The 22,695-nt window shown below is 33.6% G+C and overlaps 1 protein-coding gene across 1 annotated transcript in view; it reads left to right on the top strand.

The window, feature by feature from the left end:
• The window catches only part of Gycalpha99B (guanylate cyclase 1 soluble subunit alpha 2), a 1,225,856-nt gene that overhangs the window by 12,419 nt on the left and 1,190,742 nt on the right, over positions 1-22,695 (top strand). The window contains exons 2-3 of the mRNA XM_069832137.1: positions 20,882-20,889; positions 22,154-22,239. Of these exons, the coding sequence (XP_069688238.1) occupies positions 20,882-20,889; positions 22,154-22,239 (94 nt within the window). The remainder of the gene's footprint in view (positions 1-20,881; positions 20,890-22,153; positions 22,240-22,695) is intronic.

Genomic DNA, 22,695 nt, shown 5'->3' on the forward strand with positions numbered 1-22,695 from the left:
GAGAACATTAATACTAAAACACTAGTAGATAAACCTCCATTATCAATCTCATATGAAATAGTTTGATTCGAATTATAGACCAGCCAATCAGAGATAGACAATGATTGGATTGGATATTTCAAAATTGCACAATTATGTAACTGTCCACTTTCATTAACGCCATCTCTCGGGGAATTATCGGAGTTAACTAGTGTGGATTTTGTTGTTCATAATAATTTCACAAAAACAAATATTAAAAAAAAAAAAAACCGATAAATTTATGAGAAAACCGATATATTATAGTACGATATGTTGTATAAAATTTTCGATATCGATATATCGATTTATCGAAACGAAATTATCGGTATTTCGTAAAAACCGATGTATCGTTCCCATCTCTAAACCTCGTAAACGTGTATTCGATCTCTGCGATTCATAGGTTTCCATACGACAAAATACGGCAGAGCCGCAAGTACACTTATTAAATATGAGGAAGAAACAAAAAATGACAGTCAAAATTATAAATAAATTTATTCAAACAATTAAATTATTTTTCCTTGTTTTTCCAGGGGATTCTCTGAATCATTGAACGCATAAGACGCACCGCTACTGATAGAATATGATTCTAATACTGGAGTGACAACATAACCATTATCTGAGACAAAATCGAAAATAACTGTGGCAAGGATGTTAGTGAAATAGTGAATAACGACATGAAGGACAGACATATGGTGGTGGCAATAGCTATGGTGTTACAAGAACAAAGAACTGCGAAGTCTGCATCGAGCGTTGAATAGTGAATGCTCCAGCATCAGCCGATTCTCAATCGACACAGAAATGAATTTAATTAGAAATCGTGCCGCATAAAAGTCGAGTTTAAATGACCATGCACAACAAGCAGTTAGCGCGCTGCATTTGTGCCAAGTTGGTGGTTGTTGAGGCGAGTTATTCCATACTGCGAGTGTGATCGCAGATGTCACGGATGGTTAGTCGAAAGTCAGTTCTGTGCCGAACAATAATTGGATTCGACAATTGGAATGTACAACGCCGGGGATTCAATGTCTGTTATTCCCAATTAATGCAAGCAGCGAATGAAATGGAGTGTGTTTCTATTTTATTTCAACCGCTGCAAGATGTGTGCCCACACTGCGGCGGAAATTAACATCAAACAATTTTGGTTAATTGAAAATTTATTTATTTATTTTTCATCTAGGTCCTAAACTGGCTGTTCCAAATATTTCTTGTACAAACACAAGGTCTGTACAATACTGTTTAATGGAAAGAAATGCTACCGACTTACAAAGTATCAATTTGTAAAGTAAAACATTATTTATTTATTTATGCTCGACCATGCCGAAATGTAGTAATTATACACCTGGTAGCAGCCCTTTAATGGACCTCATTAAAGTACACCTATTCATTAAAGTTCAGGTGTTCCACAAATCAGAAAATACCATTATAGCAATATGAAAGCGCAAGTATCGATTATTCTCGGATATGCAATCGAAAGACAACTAGTTCTGTTACTATAATAATTAGCGTTAATTGTAAATGATATTCAAATAATATTCAAATGATATTCAAGTCCAGGATAACAGAGAGGGTTTGGAATTGAACGGGTTACATCAGGTGCTTGTCTATGCGGATGACGTGAATATGTTAGTTGAAAATCCACAAACGATTAGGGAAAACACGGAAATTCTACTTGAAGTAAGTAAAGCGATAGGGTTGGAAGTAAATCCCGAAAAGATTAAGTATATGATTATGTCTCGTGACCAGAATATTGTACGAAATGGAACTATAAAAATTGCAGATTTATCCTTCGAAGAGGAGGAAAAATTCAAATATCTTGGAGCAACAGTAACAAATATAAATGACACTCGGAAGAAAATTAAATGCAGAATTAATTTGGGAAATGCCTGTTATTATTCGGTTGAGAAGGTTTTGTCATCTAGTCTGCTGTCAAAAAATCTGAAAGTTAGAATTTATAAAACAGTTATATTACCGGTTGTTGTGTATGGTTGTGAAATTTGGACTCTCACTTAGAGAGAGGAACAGGGATTAAGGGTGTTTGAGAATAAGGTTCTTAGGAAAATATTTGGGGCTAAGAGGGATGAAGTTACAGGAGAATGGAGAAAGTTACACAACGCAGAGCTGCACGCATTGTATTCTTCACCTGACATTATTAGGAACATTAAATCCAGATGTTTGAGATGGGCAGGGCATGTGGCACGTATGGTTTGAATCCAGAAATGCATATAGAGTGTTAGTTGGGAGGCCGGCGGGAAAAAGGCCTTTGGGGAGACCGAGACGTAGGTGGGAAGATAATATTAAAATGTATTTGAGGGAGGTGGGATACGATGGTAGAGAATGGATTAATCTTACTCAGGATAGGGATCAATGGCTGGCTTATGTGAGGGCGGCAATGAACCTCCGGGTTCCTTAAAAGCCAGTAAGTAAGTAAGTAAGTAAGTATTCAAATAAATTCAATTTGACATCTCGTTTTTCAATGTCTAAGTGAATTTCAAGGTAATATCAAGATTAATCTTTATTTTACTCTCTAGATTATATCAAGGTCAATGTCGTCATTTGTTTCTCGGAAAAAACAATACTTTCGCGTCTGCGCACATCTCACAATTTACTAGGTATTGCACAGGGTCAGTTCCGCTCCTCAGTCAGATAGGAATAACATGAATACTTATGAATAATTTCAAGTTAGAAATATAGTCGAGCATAAAAAGTCGTGACTATAATGATAATTAAGACGCTCGTATGAAAATTATGAAACTCGCTTGCGCACGTTTCATAAACATACTCGCGTCTTAATTACTATCATTATAGGCTCGTTGCATAATGTACTATTATTTATTTATTTATTTCTCCTGACAGGATTAAGGCTGTAAGGCATTCTCTTACATCCTACAAGATAGAACACATAAATAAAAAATACAAACACTGATAAAAATAATAGAAATTAAATTAAATCCCGATAGAGGATGAACAGGGTCAAAAGAATACTATAGAGCTCTTATCGAAAGAAAGAAAACAAAAGATAGCAATGATGATAGTGATAGCAGATAATAATAATAATAATAATAATAATAATAATAATAATAAATAGATATTGAATACATAGGCTAATTGAAGTTTTAAATAATGTTATTCCATTGTCAAATTCAGAATTAAATGAAAGGTAGAGTAACTTTTAATGAAAGAAAAGGGTATGGGATTTCGTGAAGAATGTAACATTTCCACATTACCATAACTTGCAGATACCCGTAGGCAATGCTATCTGAGAATGTAAAATGCATATAATTTTAAATGTTAATGAGTAATGAAAATATTTCTCTAAGCATCTCAGATCGTTATTTCAAACAATCGATATGTATTGTATTGAGATGTTTTTGAAGTTTGAAAACATTGAAGTAGGAAATCGAGACTAAGGCTGTGACATTTATTGGTACATTCCGTACATTTGTATATCGGTAGATAAAGTTATTGGGATGACGTGTAAAACTTGGATGCAGTGTTGCCATGTATAGGGATTTATCCCTAGGCGTAGAAATTTTTCACACGAAATGGGATGTAGGGATTTTCTAAAAATAATTTCAAAATGTAGGAATTTTGAGTGTGTGTGTGTTTTATTTGCTTATTACTGGTGGACAATTATTTACTCTTAAAACAGAAGAAGGAGCCTAACTTACTGAGAAACTCCAAGCCTCATGATACGAAATAGCTAATGTTCCATTGTTCTGTGGGTAAAATCGCCTTCATTTTTATTGTACGTTCAAGAGTGATGAAATAAGTCTTTTAGGAATCTCTTCCGCTCTGTCTTTCTTTCGTAATCATACAATCATACAAGAGCTTGTCTATTCACAGAGTCGTTACAGATTACAGTCATTTTCAAAATTCATTTCTGACTTAAATTTGTTAATTGGAGACTGAAGTTAAATACTTCATCTTTGAACGGCCTTATTTACGCGTTTCCCCAATTTTTCTTCCACCGAAATAATCATCGTAATTATTCAAAGTTGTCAATTCTGGAATTTTGGAAATAAAATTTTAACTCCCAATTATGTTTAAAAATATAGCCGAAACTGCCAAAATTTATGTTCCTCTTCAGCATTCTAATGCTTCTGTGGAACGCAAATCTTCAATGGTGCGACATTAAAACAATAAAAAATAAATTATTGACAGACACAGTTTCATCACTTGAAAATATAAAACTTGACATGCGCACCATGAAAAAGGTGTGCTATTACTAAGCTTAGTATTTCTACTATGTCTGAGCTGGAATACAGTTGCCTACTCTCATACTGTACCTGACGTCACAGCCCAGGGATACGTCCCGTCTGATACAACATAGAACCGGATATATAATTTTTTATGCCTGACCATGCAGAAATGTAGTAATTATACACCTGGTAGCAGTCCTTTAATGCATGTCATTAAAGTACACCTATTCATTAAAGTTCAGGCTTTCGATTATTCTCGGGTATGCAATCGAAAGACAACGAGGGAAACGTCACGGTGGCTGGAAATCCAATACTGTCGCAGAAGGTTATGTTCTGTTACTATAATAATTAGCGTTAATTGTAAATAATATTCAAATAAATTCAATTTGTCATCTCGTTTTTCAATTCTAAATCAATTTCCAGGTTATATCAAAATTAGTTGTTATTCTCTAGATTATATCAACGTCAATGACATTATTGTTCCTCGGAAAAAATCAATACTTTCGCGTCTGCGCACATCTCACAATTTACGAGCTACGCACAAGGTCACTTCCCCTCTTCAGTCAGATGCGAATAAAATGAATACTTCTGAATAATTTAAAGTTAGAAATATGGTCGAGCATAAAAAGTCGTATGAAACTTGCCTATAATGGTAATTAAGACGCTTGTATGAAAATTATGAAACTCGCTTGCGCTCGTTTCATAAACAAACATACTCGCATCTTAATTACTATCGTTATAGGCTCGTTGCATAATGTACTATTATCAAATCTATGAACACTGTATAATTGGCCCAACATGTGTGGTTTATCTTTGAATATGAATAAATAAACACATACATACATACATACATACATACATACAACACTAGAGGAAAGCTTGTCTCTAAAAATATATTTATGGATTCATCATGCAATTGTTCACTAAACTGTAACCAAGACTAACAGCTGATAGGAGGCAGAAAATATTCAATGATTATTACAAACTGGACTGAGATCTTAAATCAGCTTTCATTATGAGTCATGTCGAATCTGTTAATAAAAAGAAACATTACACTAAGGGTAACTGTTTAATGTGTAATTATACCAGAATCTACAAGCTGCCAGCATTGGATGATAATGAGGACATTGTTGTGTGCAAAACTTTTTTCAAAAAAAGATACCGGTGACAGATTTCTGATGGAAAAATTGACATCTCTTTCAAAAGGAAGCAGATAAGAGGAGGGCCAACTGTGGACAGACATGATCATCATGAACTCTGTAATAAAACAGGCCAAGAGGATCTGATTTCATCAATGAATTTGCATTGTGCCATTCACATTACATTATGAAGAATAATTCAAATAGAAAGTAGACGTCTTCTACATTTTTTGAGATACAGCTTTCATTTTTGGTACACATATGTATCTTACAAACCTAATATAGTTACCAAAATTTGACTTTCGTCATATATATTTATTTTTTCAGTTTTTCAATTTAGTAAAGGGGAGCCAAATTTTCAGACTTCTGCATTCATTTTTTTAATAATAATTCCAGATTACAGAGAAAAAATAATTGTGAAATAACCACAATATTTTTTTGTAATTATTTTGATTATGCCACACACGAGCACGCACGCACACACACACACACACACATATTTTTTGTTTTTCCCCCCTTTAAAAGTTGTAGAGTTATGAAAAAAATCGTATGCAAAATTTTTAAGTTTGGTACAGTGAATATAGAAAAAAAGTCAGTTTCTTAGCTACAAAATTGGAGAAGCCTTAGTGATTTGGATAATGAGAAATGCACAAAACATTATAGCGGAGAAAAATGACTTTGAAGTTGACATTTCAGGGGTGCGGATCTTTATTAGGAGGGTTTCCATTCATATTACGTACTTTAGACTTTGGGAACGTGTAGACTACCTGGTATTAGAAACTATTTACTAGAAAAAAGTCAGCTTCTTTTGTCAGAAAATTTAATATACCTGTGTAGGCCTCCCTAAAAAATCTGATGTATTTTTACCACTACATTCCACCTGTTCATCAAGAATGTTATAGAAAACTTAGAAGTGACAACACTGAAGATATTATTCCCATTTATAAATCCAAATAAAATAGTTAACTTCATAGGTTTTCAACCTACCACTATTCTCCCCCCCTTCCACCATCAGCTGTGACATAGTTTACGTAATTTTTTGTACACGGAGCGCACCGACCAGTTGCTTTCTGCCTCCAGTGAACTCAAGAACACATCCTCATTCATCATAGTAAGTTACAGTTCATACAGTTTTCAATCTAAGACACAGTCATTTACGTTTTCTCTTATTAATTTTGTATAAATTTGCCCTCTTAATAATTAATAGTTCAAACTTTTAACTAATAAACAACTGTTCCGTGTGCTTACGTACATATAAAATCTCTACACGAGATGTTCTGTAATAGATTCATGTGAATTATTAAGATCTTGGCATTAATAGCATTGAGATATGTATATACTTTGTTCTGGTAACGAGCATCATTGAAATTTTTGAGTATAGATATTACATTTGATACTTTCTTCCCCACAGCTGTCGCCCCAGCTCCCACCAAATATGGAAAGCTACATAACCATCAAACTGGACGACTATTAATTCTGATCTTAACAATTTTAAAGTATTTTAGTTAATTTTATCATCAGCAATTGTACCATTTTATCACGGCCCATAGAGCCGCCTTGTATTTATATTGTAATTTCTGCCATACAATTATTGATTTTACATAGAAACATGTCATTTTAATTTTTAATATTAATTGAGTTTACTTGTAGGGCAACATATAGTGTACTCACATCATACATATGGTCTTACTTGTTTCTGATGATGGCTCCATAGAGCCGAAAACGTTTAAATAGATATATTATGTAACAAAATATTGTATAACCAATATATTTGTTAAATAAGGATAAGCATTACGGCACATGTAATAAATTTTAATTGTCATTTATACATTTTGTTAGTTACGCGGTATTGTGAGACAACTTTAGCAGCTTCAGGACACATGCTGACAAGCGTTTTCTTTGCGTGAAAACTGCCTTCTGGAAATATTATTCGTGCTCTTGTATATGTCAATGTGTTATCTGAATTGTTGTCCTACCATCTGACTTGAGGTCAAGGTCGGTAGGCTGTAGCTTGCATCGGCTCTAGATACCGTTGCAGACAATGATTGCTGCATTCTTAGTCAATCAAATGCTGAAACTATGGGAAAGGAAAAAGAAGACACAGTTCAATGTTTATTGTAATAATAATAATAATAATAATAATAATAATAATGACAATCTGATACCGGGTACTTTATTTTCACACTACGTAATTTGAATAGGTAAGTAGAATTATTACTAAAACGTTGCTGACAAATATAATTTTATAATAAAATAATGAATAATAATATTATTATTATTATTATTAGTAATGTTATTATTATTATTATTGACAATGGACTTGACTGACTTGCGAATAATGAAAAGAAAATCATATAAAAATATAATAATGATGATAATTTTTCAGGCACAATATTCGTTAAACACAATAAAGAAATAATTATAGGCCTATGCTGAAATCACAAAACGTAATCCTTGAGTAACACTAGTGTGGAATACTATCATAAAAACTATGGCACAATCGGTTCTATATACAATAATGTGACGGTAATTCAGGCAGGCTACAAATGCTCTTTTTTTCTGTGCTTTCGCACGAGAACATTACTTTTTTTTTACTGAAGGGACGCCATCAGTACTATTAGCTAACCAATATCGCACAGTTCATTCTTTAATTCGCAATGTACACAGAAACATCTATTTGCAAACCTGAATTTTTTTCTCATCAACTTTTAGGTTGTAGACAAATGTTCTCTTTCTTCTCGATTCAGAATTTGTACTGCCAGGTCTTTTCGTAGGAATGAAATCCACAAGATTTGATACGTGAACGGTCCTCTGTTCCCAAGTCATAGTTTTCCAGAATGCCTGAATTATGTGTCTTCTCTCATTAGAAATTAAATTACGGCCTCTTACTTTCGAATTTTGGCACATTTTATAACTACACTCTGGCCCCAAATTCCTTGCATCTCTTTCCGTATCATGTGTCACTTTGCCATCCTTCGACCACTTGTAGCTAAGATAAGCTTCCTCTTCCATTCCAAGTTTTCTATTTTTCATTTTCTTACACTTACCCTTTTGTGGCTTTGAACTTCTTTCTCTTTTCTGTCAAATTTCCATGAAACGCTTGTAGATTTCTTTTACATTTGAATTATCAGGCAGTACACCTAGGAATAAGATGAGATTACTAGTGTTTATAAATATGATATAAATTGATTGAAAAACATGTGTAGTAAATATTATCATCAATTTAGATTTCCTCCTACCGGAGGAAATGGAAGGAACCAAGCTCAGCACCACTGAATGTAGCGCAAATTATTTTAGCGGCCCATTCATGATTATTTATATAAAGTACTTAAATTAAGTTTGCTGATATGATTCCGTAACTGAAGAAAAATAAACTTGTAATAACTGTGATACTTCTTATGCCATACCTTTGTTAATGTTCACAGAAGTTTCTCACGTCTGGAATGCAGAACATAGCACAGATAGGATTTCGTTCTCGCTAAACTGACTGTCTGATTCATTGTCCATTTCTTCTCTTATATCTGTGGGCCTATATAATAATAAAACAATAAATGTAGCCTACTATACTTCACTGAATGAACTTGCAATAAGATTCTGCGGGAATTCAGCTCCACTAACATTCAATTGACATTAGTGAAATAATTCTATTATATTTACCTTTTAAATAATTGAAACTGAACACTTCTTTAATCTTCTCAGAATATTACACACTGTTGACACAATTTTACAAGCCAGTAACGAGAACCAGCTTCCGTACTGATGGCGCGCAGGGAGTAGACATAATATCTGTTGTCAGATACGCGGTATTTCCTACAGACTTCTCGTGACTTCAGATACGCGGTATTGTACCTCCCTCCTTCGCACGCAGGCCATTCATGCAATCAAATTCCCGCGCTTGTCAATGCATGCAGATGACAGTGGAGGTACCATCTGTGCAAAAAAACAGTTTTGACCAAAAATGTCAGTTACGCGGTATTGGTTCTTGAGCGACGATATATTTCATGTGTGGATACAAAACCTTGCTGTGGAATTAACAATTACTTCTTTCCTTTACCCTTCAATATCTCCAAACCTCTTCCTTATGGCTTAGTCATCTTTGGCTTGAAACCCTTCAATTAATACATGAATATCAAATGAGACCGTTGAGCTTTGATTTGACCAACCAACGTAGGGATTTTCTACTGATTATAGGGATTTTTAAACGTTTGTGGTGATTTCCGTACGAAAAAACGTGGCAACATTGATTGCATGTTACAACAGTTTGAATTCAGCTTGGAAAGTCTTCAGTCAAGATGCTGTTGAATTTCTGTAACTTTTGGTCAGATGTTCAGCAACAAGTTTGGACTTTCTGCGTTGCTAGAAAGCAGTTTCTTTGTTCGGACACATCATTAAATTGAGTGGTTTAATATCACTACGGAACGAGCTCCATGCTCAAGGCACACGAACTACTTCTGAGAGTTTCACCATGAATCATGTCATTATCTCTCGTAGATGAATACTGACAGTAACTTATGAAAACCTATGCTTTATGACTGTGGATATAGCTTCCAATATTGAATTTATCATTAACTTCTTGTTGATAGTGTAGATCACTACATGTTGATGGTAATGTGCATATTAGCATCTATCTTATTGAAAAAAGAACAGAAATGAAATGCTGTGTGTTTGTCTATTATTGTCTGCAGAAAGAACTTTCTTCTGCAATATTTAATAAATTATACCCATATTTAGTACTTATGAATTCACTGATCACTGTTGCCAACTCGGTTGTTAAACACCCGCTGTGAAACAGTGCAGAAACCGTAAACTGGGATTATTTTTGTCGCTGTAGGTACTAAATTCCAGCAGAATTGACACAAGAGGGTGGAAGTGCATTATATAGCGAAATTTATAAACTTGTACTTGCTATTTGGAAAAAGGAAATTGTACCAGAACAATGGAAGGAGTCCATAACTGTACCTATTTTTAAAAAGGGGGACAAAACCAACTGTGGTAACTTTCGAGAACATCACTTTTGTTGACGTCGTAGAAAATTTTGTCCAATATTCTTTTGAGAAGATTAACTCCGTACGTAGATGAAATTATTGGGGATCATCAGTGCGGTTTTCGGCGTAATAGATCGACTATTGATTAGATTTTTTGTATTCGACAGATAATGGAGAAAAATGGGAGTATAAGGGTACAGTACATCAGTTATTCATAGATTTCAAAAAGGCATATGACTCAGTTAAGAGGGAAGTATTATATGATATTCTTATTGAATTTGGTATTCCCAAGAATCTAGTTCGATTAATTAAAATGTGTCTCAGTGAAACATACAGCAGAGTCCGTATAGGTCAGTTCTATCCGATGCTTTTCCAATTCACTGCGGGCTAAAGCAGGGAGATGCACTATCACCTTTACTTTTTAACTTCGCGCTAGAATATGCCATTAGGAAAGTTCAGGATAACAGGCAGGGTTTGGAATTGAACGGGTTACATCAGCTTCTTGTCTATGCGGATGACGTGAATATGTTAGGAGAAAATACACAAACGATTAGGTAAAACACGGAACTTTTACTTGAAGCAAGTAGAGCGATCGGTTTGGAAGTAAATCCCGAAAAGACAAAGTATATGATTATGTCTCGTGACCAGAATATTGTACGAAATGGAAATATAAAAATTGGAGATTTATCCTTCGAAGAAGTGGAAAAATTCAAATATCTTGGAGCAACAGTAACAAATATAAATGACACTCGGGAGGAAATTAAACGCAGAATAAATATGGGAAATGCCTATTATTATTCGGTTGAGAAGCTCTTATCATCCAGTCTGCTGTCCAAAAATCTGAAAGTTAGAATTTATAATACAGTTATATTACCGGTTCTTCTGTATGGTTGTGAAACTTGGACTCTCACTCTGAGAGAGGAACATAGGTTCAGGGTTTTTGAGAATAAGGTGCTTAGGAAAATATTTGGGGCTAAGCGGGATGAAGTTAGAGGAGAATGGAGAAAGTTACACAACACAGAACTGCACGCATTGTATTCTTCACCTGACATAATTAGGAACATTAAATCCAGACGTTTGAGATGGGCAGGGCATGTAGCACTTATGGGCGAATCCAGAAATGCATATAGAGTGTTAGTTGGGAGACCGTAGGGAAAAAGACCTTTAGGGAGGCCGAGACGTAGATGGGAGGATAATATTAAAATGGATTTGAGGGAGGTGGGGTATGATGATAGAGACTGGATTGATCTTGCACAGGATAGGGACCGATGCCGGGCTTATGTGAGGGCGGCAATGAACCTTCGAGTTCCTTAAAAGCCATTTGTAAGTAAGTAAGTAAGGTACTAAAAAAGCCCTCAGCATTCCTACATCAGCAATAGAAATTTCATAAATTTTACCCACTAAACTAACACTAAAAATGACAGATTTAGCGAGAAAACCACTGATTAGGCAATACTGCTACTAATATGTGAGTGATGTGTATGGGCAAATTTAATATAAAATCAGTTATAATACTTCATAAAATGATATACTTAGCTGTATACTTCTCTTATAATATAATGAAGTCTGCCAAATATATGTTACATCTTAAACTATCAACAACTATTATCTAAAAGAATTTTTATATTTATTTACAAATTTAGACATCCCGTACAAATCAACTTCAGAGAAAGAGAGTAGCATTCAAGAAATACAGAGTGGAAGATGTTCAGTGACAGTAATCAATCTTCATAATGTATCCTGCTGTTTGCTAACAACATAAAGTCCACTATAGTCCACTGTAGTCTATTCAGTTCTTGTTTTTCATGAGAAATGAGGGGTAGTTCAGTGACAGTAACTTCACTGAGAAAATCCTGAAGACCAAAGGGTCAGAATGTTCCTTTGTCATTTTGCATCATTTATTTTTATTTAGTGGGAAATCAACTTTTATTCTAGAAAACAATGGAACATAGCAATAAATACAGTAGCATTTTACAAAGCATGGAAACACACCTCTCCGCAGCCGTCAGGGCGGTTATGTAGTCAGTGCCATGAGACTTTCTCAGAAGTGAATGCCCTTACATCACGCGGTAGACAGGTTTGAAGTTGAAACGCGTCTGGTGACGTTACCAAATATCCATTACTCAAAATGATTTACTAATTAACGGATTAAAATATGCTCACAATGAAACTTTATGCAAAATTATTTCTTTGTACCGGGAACTCTAATGTTTAAATGTGTTTTATAAAAGTACTAGCTTAAATTACCCGGCGTTGCCCGGGTTTTAAATTTTGGTCTATTTCTATATAAACTGTTTGTTAGACTTACCGGAGACCTCGGCAAGGGAACTATATAAAACCAAAACGAACTATATTTACTTATGTTTTCTCCTCCCTAGTGACGAATATTAAAGAAAGTGCCACTAATATTCAAAGAAACTGACTAATCGAAATAATTCCATCTCACCTATAAATAGAGTTTTAACAACATTAAGACCTTATGCTATAGGGATATTTAAGATATTTAACATTGTGATTGATGTTAATATTTATCGTACCACGGCATTATGTATTATTAAGCCTTTCTGCCCACAATAGCCTATATTTAATTACCTTCAAGGCCAAACTATAATCTGTAACGGATGGATTCTATCAAATACATGGATTTCAGGGTATTTTGCAGTAACGGAGACTATACTCATCAGAATTCACTCTCCAAGAGAAGGCAATGTAGAACACTACCACAACAGAAAATCATATTTTTCTATAAACGGCCAAGTCATTAGTGACCATAACTTATTAATAAGAAACGGATTAACAGTAACAGTAAAATAGGCTCTATATTAATATTGAAATATTATAATATTGTAATATTATCACAAATATTACTATAACTTATAATAATTGCTTAAAATCGAACGGCTATAATAGCAATACGTGGGATAAAAACATCATCTTCTTTCGTTTTTCCGGTTAATATTGCCACTCATATTACGTTTCGCATGAGTATTTGATACAAATTCTTATTAGTGCATAATTTTGGTGAGTCAGTATTTCGCAATAGTAGGTCTAATATGGCTATTCAATATTAAGTAAATTATGTGGTAGCAATCCTTGTAGTTTGAAAGAATTCTAGAATTCAATTGGATAAAACAGTCTGCTCACTATCTACAAAACTGCGTCGAGGAATTCACAATACGGTCCTGGACTGCGTAAAGATACTTATTGCATGAATTATCTAGTTTTAGCCTTCATGATGTGTAACAACAATGTAATTTAATTTCGTGTTAAAATTTCCAAGGCCTCGTGAAAGTCTATGTTGTATACAACAGACAATAATAAAGAACAATTGACTGTAGAAGATTTTGCATTTTAATATAATACATGAATATTTGATCTAACTAATTTAATTTTTTATATATTTAATTAATTTAAATTCCATTTCCACAATTTTAATGTAGCCTATGTTCTCCTCCTGGTTATGAAGGTTAAATGTGCAAACTTTAGCACATATCGGTCAAAGCGTGTAGATTTGTAAAGAGAACATACATACATACATACATACATACATACATACATACATACATACATACATACATACACACATACACACATACATACATACATACATAGATACACACATACACACATACACACATACTACATACATACATACATACATACATACATACATACATACATACATACATACCCACATTCAATTTTATATGTTAAGATTTCAGAGATAATGAGAACAAATTTATCAAGAGTAATTTCACTAGAGGTTTTGATTTATCTAGAGAAAATCAACACTGGAGTGGAATTTAATTGACTATTACACGATTAGAAGAACGTATATAAAGATTGGAAGTACTCCAATACAATAAAATATTAATTGACTTACGAAAGACAATTCGCTTCAAATGTATTATTGTACCTTCTCAACTTTACGCTAGATGGCAGTAGTGTGTTATGATTAGCTGTTTTCTTGTTATCAGTTGTGCCAATTATGGAATCTTCATTTAGCTCTAACCAAGACGTAAATACCAGATCACTTATCTGTGGCACGCTAAGTATACCTCTTCATAGAACATCTTGTTATTCATCATCTTTTACAGTATCCACCTCGCGTCAATGGAATTCCTTGTCACAATCTATTAGGGACTGCAAGACAATAAACACCTTTAAAAACATCTTAAACGATAACCTTATTAGCATTTCACTCCAATCATACTGATTTAAACTATCACTGACAACATTGTTGCTTCTTTCTTTAGACATCACCCTGATAGTGCTGCATTCTCATAATTCTCTTATATTAATCTCTTTCTATTATTTAATGTTATTTGAAATATATTAACATTCTATGTATTTTAGCCTAATTCTGCTACACAGTTTATTTCAGCGTTTAATTAATAGTTCATAGTATTTTGTTGTTTAATTCGTAAATAACTCTTGTCTACATGTAGCTCTCATCTAAATAATCTTATTGAATTCTTTGTAAGTTCATGCATATGTATATATACTTGTTGCTGGTTGAGTGGAAGAGAAGGCCTTACGGCCTTAACTCTGCCAGCTAAAATAAACCATTATTATTATTATTATTATTATTATTATTATTATTATTATTATTATTATTATTATCTTTTAATCGCAACATTAAATTACTAGCTGAAATTCTTACCGGAAACTACATGTGAAGTTTATATATCACACAAGATAATATTATCAAGTTGATTAGCGGTTTCAGTGTGCGCTACGATTGATTGTTGGTATTACACAGTGATTATACACTGTAGCAGCGGCTGTAGCTCTTGTGGCATTTTCGTCTTGATTCCCAGATGAGATTCACTAAGAGGATTTCGTTTGGACTGTCCTCTCAACAAATTTAATTAAAAACACGGAGGCAGCTTCATAACAAGGCTGTAGCGCACGTGAACTTGGTCTAATTAACAGAGTTCCTATTACACGGAAACTTTAATCCCTCACAGACAAATAACAAGTAATTGTCGAGTACTCGGCCAGCCGTCAAGTTCTGTGGCTTTAAGTGGAAGACAGAAGTGGCACAAATATATTGTAAATTCTGAACGAATTGTAATCTGTGGGAGAAGTGAAATCTATGATAATATATTGTAAATTCTGAACGAATTGTAATCTGTGGGAGAAGTGAAATCTATGGTAATATATTCCAAATTCTGAACGAATTGTAATCTGTGGGTGAAGTGAAATCTATGTTAATATATTCTAAATTCTGAACGAATTGTAATCTGTGGGAGAAGTGAAATCTATGTTAATATATTCTAAATTCTGAACGAATTGTAATCTGTGGGAGAAGTGAAATCTATGTTAATATATTCTAAATTCTGAACGAATTGTAATCTGTGGGAGAAGTGAAATCTATGTTAATATATTCTAAATTCTGAACGAATTGTAATCTGTGAGAGAAGTGAAATCCATGTTAATATATTCTAAATTCTGAACGAATTGTAATCTTTGGGAGAAGTGAAATCTATGGTAATATATTCTAAATTCTGAACGAATTGTAATCTGTGGGAGAAGTGAAATCTATGTTAATATATTCTAAATTCTGAACGAATTGTAATCTGTGGGAGAAGTGAAATCCATGTTAATATATTCTAAATTCTGAACGAATTGTAATCTGTGGGAGAAGTTAAATTTATGTTAATATATTCTAAATTCTGAACGAATTGTAATCTGTGGGAGAAGTTAAATTTATGTTAATATATTCTAAATTCTGAACGAATTCTAATCTGTGGGAGAAGTGAAATCTATGTTAATATATTCTAAATTCTAAACAGAATTGTAATCTGTGGGAGAAGTGAAATCTATGCTGATATATTCTAAATTCTGAAACGAATTGTAATCTGTGGGAGAAGTTAAATTTATGTTAATATATTCTAAATTCTGAACGAATTGTAATCTGTGGGAGAAGTGAAATCTATGTTAATATATTCTAAATTCTGAACGAATTGTAATCTGTGGGAGAAGTGAAATCTATGTTAATATATTCTAAATTCTGAACGAATTGTAATCTGTGAGAGAAGTGAAATCCATGTTAATATATTCTAAATTCTGAACGAATTGTAATCTTTGGGAGAAGTGAAATATATGGTAATATATTCTAAATTCTGAACGAATTGTAATCTGTGGGAGAAGTGAAATCTATGTTAATATATTCTAAATTCTGAACGAATTGTAATCTGTGGGAGAAGTTAAATTTATGTTAATATATTCTAAATTCTGAACGAATTGTAATCTGTGGGAGAAGTTAAATTTATGTTAATATATTCTAAATTCTGAACGAATTCTAATCTGTGGGAGGAGTGAAATCTATGTTAATATATTCTAAATTCTAAACAGAATTGTAATCTGTGGGAGAAGTGAAATCTATGCTGATATATTCTAAATTCTGAAACGAATTGTAATCTGTGGGAGAAGTTAAATTTATGTTAATATATTCTAAATTCTGAACGAATTGTAATCTGTGGGAGAAGTGAAATCTATGTTAATATATTCTAAATTCTGAACGAATTGTAATCTGTGGGAGAAGTGAAATCTATGTTAATATATTCTAAATTCTGAACGAATTGTAATCTGTGGGAGAAGTGAAATCTATGTTAATATATTCTAAATTCTGAACGAATTGTAATCTGTGAGAGAAGTGAAATCCATGTTAATATATTCTAAATTCTGAACGAATTGTAATCTTTGGGAGAAGTGAAATCTATGGTAATATATTCTAAATTCTGAACGAATTGTAATCTGTGGGAGAAGTGAAATCTATGTTAATATATTCTAAATTCTGAACGAATTGTAATCTGTGGGAGAAGTGAAATCCATGTTAATATATTCTAAATTCTGAACGAATTGTAATCTGTGGGAGAAGTTAAATTTATGTTAATATATTCTAAATTCTGAACGAATTCTAATCTGTGGGAGAAGTGAAATCTATGTTAATATATTCTAAATTCTAAACAGAATTGTAATCTGTGGGAGAAGTGAAATCTATGCTGATATATTCTAAATTCTGAAACGAATTGTAATCTGTGGGAGAAGTGAAATCTATGATCGTTAAGGACATTTGTTTCATAATTCTATTTCCACTTTATCAATACAGATTCTTTAGCATTTATTAAACTTGTACATTCTTAAAATTTTGTAGAATGCCCCCGGAACACGAGAATGTATCCTTTCTGGTGCGTTAGATTTTTTTATAGAAAAATATGTATCTTTGTTCTAACATTAAATTTATTATCCTATTATTATTATTATTATTATTTTTATTATTATTATTATAACTGATTTCTGCTTTATCTCTCTATCGCTCTTAGTTCACCTTTCCTTTATTGATGAATAATGTACAGCATTAATTATTAATTTATTAGGCCAATTTATTAGTAATTATTAATTGGCTATAAAGTAATCAGTAAATAAATCCTAATTAATTCATCACACACTCTTAATAAGTTACAATTTCGCACTATTAATAAATTCACCGCCATTCACTTCTCACTTATTCCTTCATCGTTCATGCTTCTTGATTTGCAGCAGTAATTAATTTCTTCCTACATTCTTTCGTAATTCGTCAGTTCTGCTAACTTCTTCAGTTATAGTTAAAGGTGTTCTTCCTTTGCTCATAAATTGCTATTTGTGTGTTATTAATTTCTCATTAATTCATTATTCATTGCTGTTAATAATTCATTTGATGTTACCTATGTATGTATGTATGTATGTATGTATGTATGTATGTATGTATGTATGTATGTATGTATGTGTGTATGTGTGTATGTATGTATGTATTTATTTATTTATTTATGTATGTATGTATTTTTTAATTCATTTATTTAACAGCATGTCCCATTACATTTGTTGTAATATTACATGTGAATTGCAAAATGTAAACTACAGTAATGCCATTAAATCTCACAGTAAAAGAAATGCACATCTCAAGTAAACTCAAACAAATTCATACCGCGAACCTGTTTCACCCGCTCCAAATAGAATAGTAAAAGGACAGTAATAGTACATTATGCAACGTGCCTATAATGATAGTAATTAAGACGCAAGTATGTATGTTTATGAAACGAGCGCAAGCGAGTTTCATAATTTTCATACGAGCGTCTTAATTACCATTATAGGCAAGTTTCATACGACTTTTTATGCTCGACCATATTTCTAACTTTAAATTATTCAGAAGTATACATTTTATTTGTATCTGACAGGAGATCGGAAGTGACCTTGTTCATAGCTCTTGAATTGTGAGAAGTGCGCAGACGCTAAAGTATTGTTTTTTTCCGAGGAACAATAATGTCATTGACCTTGATGTAATGCAGAGAATGTATAACCTGGAAATTGATTTAGAATTGTAAAACGAGATGACAAATTGAATTTATTTGAATATCATTTACAATTAACGCTAATTATTATAGTAACAGAACATAACCTTCTGCGACAGTATTGGATTTCCAGCCTCCGTGACGTTTCCCTCGCCCTTCGATTGCATATCCGAGAATAATCGAAAACCTGAACTTTAATGAATAGGTGTACTTTAATGACATGCATTAAAGGACCGCTACCAGGTGTATAATTACTACATTTCGGCATGGTCGAGCATAAAATAATTTCCGTTTCTGAAAGTGCTGCTAACATGGTGGCCCACTTATTTTAATATCGTTTTCACATAATACGTCGTCACATTTGTAAAGCAAAATATTTACACACGAAATTCGGTGATTTTTTAAATAAAGTTCATAGAAAATTAATTATATTGTTCATCTCGAAAACTCCAACTGATGCAAAATTTGTATTCTTATTTTTTAATTCAGGAGGTCGAAATTAGTAAAAATTTCTTACTTTTATGTCTGCAGCTAAATGACTGTTGACCAGTGTTACTTACTTACTTGCTTACAAATGGCTTTTAAGGAACTCGAAGGTTCATTGCCGCCCTCACATAAGCCCGCCATTGGTCCCTATCCTGTGCAAGATTAATCCAGTCTCTATCATCATACCCCACCTCCCTCAAATCCATTTTAATATTATCCTCCCATCTACGTCTCGGCCTCCCCAAAGGTCTTTTTCCCTCCGGTCTCCCAGCTAACACTCTATATGCATTTCTGGATTCGCCCATACGTGCTACATGCCCTGCCCATCTCAGACGTCTGGATTTAATGTTCCTAATTATGTCAGGTGAAGAATACAATGCGTGCAGTTCTGTGTTGTGTAACTTTCTCCATTCTCCTGTAACTTCATCCCTCTTAGCCCCAAATATTTTCCTAAGCACCTTATTCTCCAACACCCTTAACCTATGTTCCTCTCTCAGAGTGACAGTCCAAGTTTCACAACCATACAGAAGAACCGGTAATATAACTGTTTTATAAATTCTAACTTTCAGATTTTTGGACAGCAGACTGGATGATAAGAGCTTCTCAACCGAATAATAACACGCATTTCCCATATTTATTCTGTGTTTAATTTCCTCCCGAGTGTCATTTATATTTGTTACTGTTGCTCCAAGATATTTGAATTTTTCCATCTCTTCGAAGGATAAATCTCCAATTTTTATATTTCCACTGGTCACGAGACATAATCATATACTTTGTCTTTTCGGGATTTACTTCCAAACCGATCACTTTACTTGCTTCAAGTAAAATTTCCGTGTTTTCCCTAATCGTTTGTGGATTTTCTCCTAACATATTTACGTCATCCTCATAGACAAGAACCTGATATAACCCGTTCAATTCCAAACCCTCTATGTTATCCTGAACTTTCCTAATGGCATATTCTAGAGCAAAGTTAAAAAGTAAAGGTGATAGTGCATCTCCCTGCTTTAGCCCGCAGTGAATTGGAAAAGCATCAGATAGAAAATGGCCTATACGGATCCTGCTGTAAGTTTCAGTAATACACATTTTAATTAATCGAACTAGTTTCTTGGGAATACCTAATTCAGTAAGAATATTATATAAAACTTCTCTCTTAACCGAGCCATACACATATAATTCAAATTAATTTGTATGCAATTAAATGTAATTTTCCAGGACTGTGCATAATTACGTATAGGGGAGAGTCGGGTAGTATCGGACATCGGGTAATATCGGACAGTGCGTTTCTTTAATCTACCACCATATGGTAGTACCTGAATGACATGGTTACGTTTCTCTATGCGACATCACAGAAACGTAACCATGTCAATCAGGTACTATCATCGTGTGGTAGATGAAAGAAGCTCACTGTCCGATATTACCCGATGTCCGATACTACCCGACTCTCCCCTAAGTATAACCCAGGTTCTACTGTACAGTACATGTTTGAGAGTGTGTTCGTATATGAGTGATCGTGAGATACCAAATTGACGATCGTAACTTCCACGCAGTATCTTGATTATAATTTAACTGCTTTGTAGGGAAGAAGTGGGTACAGTGAGACAGGGAGAGGAGTGAGACATTTTTTATTAGATGGTAAATTTTGATGTTGAAATGTTGGTAACAGTGGAGTTGTATGTTGCATGAGTAAAGTAACAGTATTTTCATACTCGATTTGATTCTAGTTATAAAGGTGAGTGATGAAAAAATAATTCGTAATTTTTCACTCTAGAAGTAGAATTTTGGCTTGTCTTTAATGAAGGTTATATTGGATATACAAATGAAATAGAAATATGAATGTTTTGTTACCTAATACTATGGTATTTGACGTTATGTTTGGCAAAGTTTCGTCTTTCGTGTTCTGATTTTGAAGCGATGGCACCATTTTTAAACGAACTATGCGTAAAGGGAACAGTGAGACATTCCATTGAAGGGTACACTGAGACGTCTCACTGTTCCCATTTACCAATGATTTGCAAAAATTAACTGTAATTATATTACATTTACCGGTAACTAACATTAAAATTGAACTTACAAGTAAACAAGTTAGGAACTATAGCTTAAAATAATGGATAGGGTAAACTAGGGTCTGTTGGACAGTTGGAAATGTTGGACACTCTGTACTTTAACGTGTTACCTCGCCACTTGTGGGCACCACATCCTGCTAGAAGTCAATGGAGGAAGTAGCCCCACTCGTAGCTACTTCCGCCATTGACTTCTAGCAGGATGTGGTGCCCACAAGTGGCGAGGTAACACGTTAAAGTACAGAGTGTCCAACATGCCCGACTGTCCAACAGACCCTAGTTTACCCTACATTACATTTTTATGGTATCTTAAATAAGAAATTATTCACAAAATTTGAGAAGATATTAAAAAATAATAGAGAATTAAATTAAATTCTTATAATTATAAGCTTTCTGGTCACCAAAAATTATTTTTTTTCGCAAAAGTTTGAAAAGTCACGGAAAATTCACTTTTTCAAATATTCCAGTTGTTTCAATGGTTTCGAAGTCAGACATCAAAATGATTCTAAATAAGGCTACAGAACATGGCAAGATAAAGGGACAGCAAGCTTTCTTTTCTTTTGAAATAAATGTAAATCATTTCAGTGTTCACTGTGGTGTCTCACTGTACCCTCCTGAATGGGAACAGTGAGACATTTGCATTTTTTTTTGACAAACACGCATTGTATATTATGTCCTTTATCTATTAACATTTCTGTGTATGTATTATTGTACTCCATGTTTTAATGTATATTTCTATTGCACTTGATTTTAAAAATACTTGAAATTTCACTTGCATACATAGCCTATGTCTTAATATTTTGTGTCTCACTGTACCCACCACTCCCCTACTCCATGACCGGCTCTAATGTTTTTAATTTTAAAGTATGAAAGTGACGCTGATCAAAGCTATATATGTTAACGAACTCTCAAGCACAATTTCTTTCCTTGCAGAACGAAGCTCTTGATGTCGCACTGACGTCATTGCTGGAAAAGCTACAAGCGACGGACTCGGATGCTGCATGCAGATACGCTTTCTTGTGAGTAATGAATATAATACTTTTATTTGTAGGAAGAGATCACATTTGTAATCCGATATTTCCGCATACAAATGACTTATTTCTGTCGTTGGACGTGTTTATAATACGATCTTCTCGGCTCTGTGGAGCTTCATTCTCTGCTTACTGCATTAGATATTATTGGACTTGTGTTCATTAAGACTCCTGACAGAGTATCGAATATCGATACTTCTGCAGTCAGCATCAAACTCGGTAAACATTCGAATATTGAGACAGGCCTATTGAAATGTTACACGAAAGTGGTGGGGGATGAGGATGTAACGTTATCTCATCATACCGGCTCAGTGCATCACGTTAAAATTTTTATGAGCTATTACCTTTCAGTTTGGGTAAATCTAATATCTTTGAAACTCGCAGCGTTATTGCTAATGATTTGTTTTGAAGCTATAGGAAAGGAGATAATAATAATTTTATCTT

Source organism: Periplaneta americana, chromosome 8 (genome assembly GCF_040183065.1).
Source record: "Periplaneta americana isolate PAMFEO1 chromosome 8, P.americana_PAMFEO1_priV1, whole genome shotgun sequence".
Taxonomy (NCBI): domain Eukaryota; kingdom Metazoa; phylum Arthropoda; class Insecta; order Blattodea; family Blattidae; genus Periplaneta; species Periplaneta americana.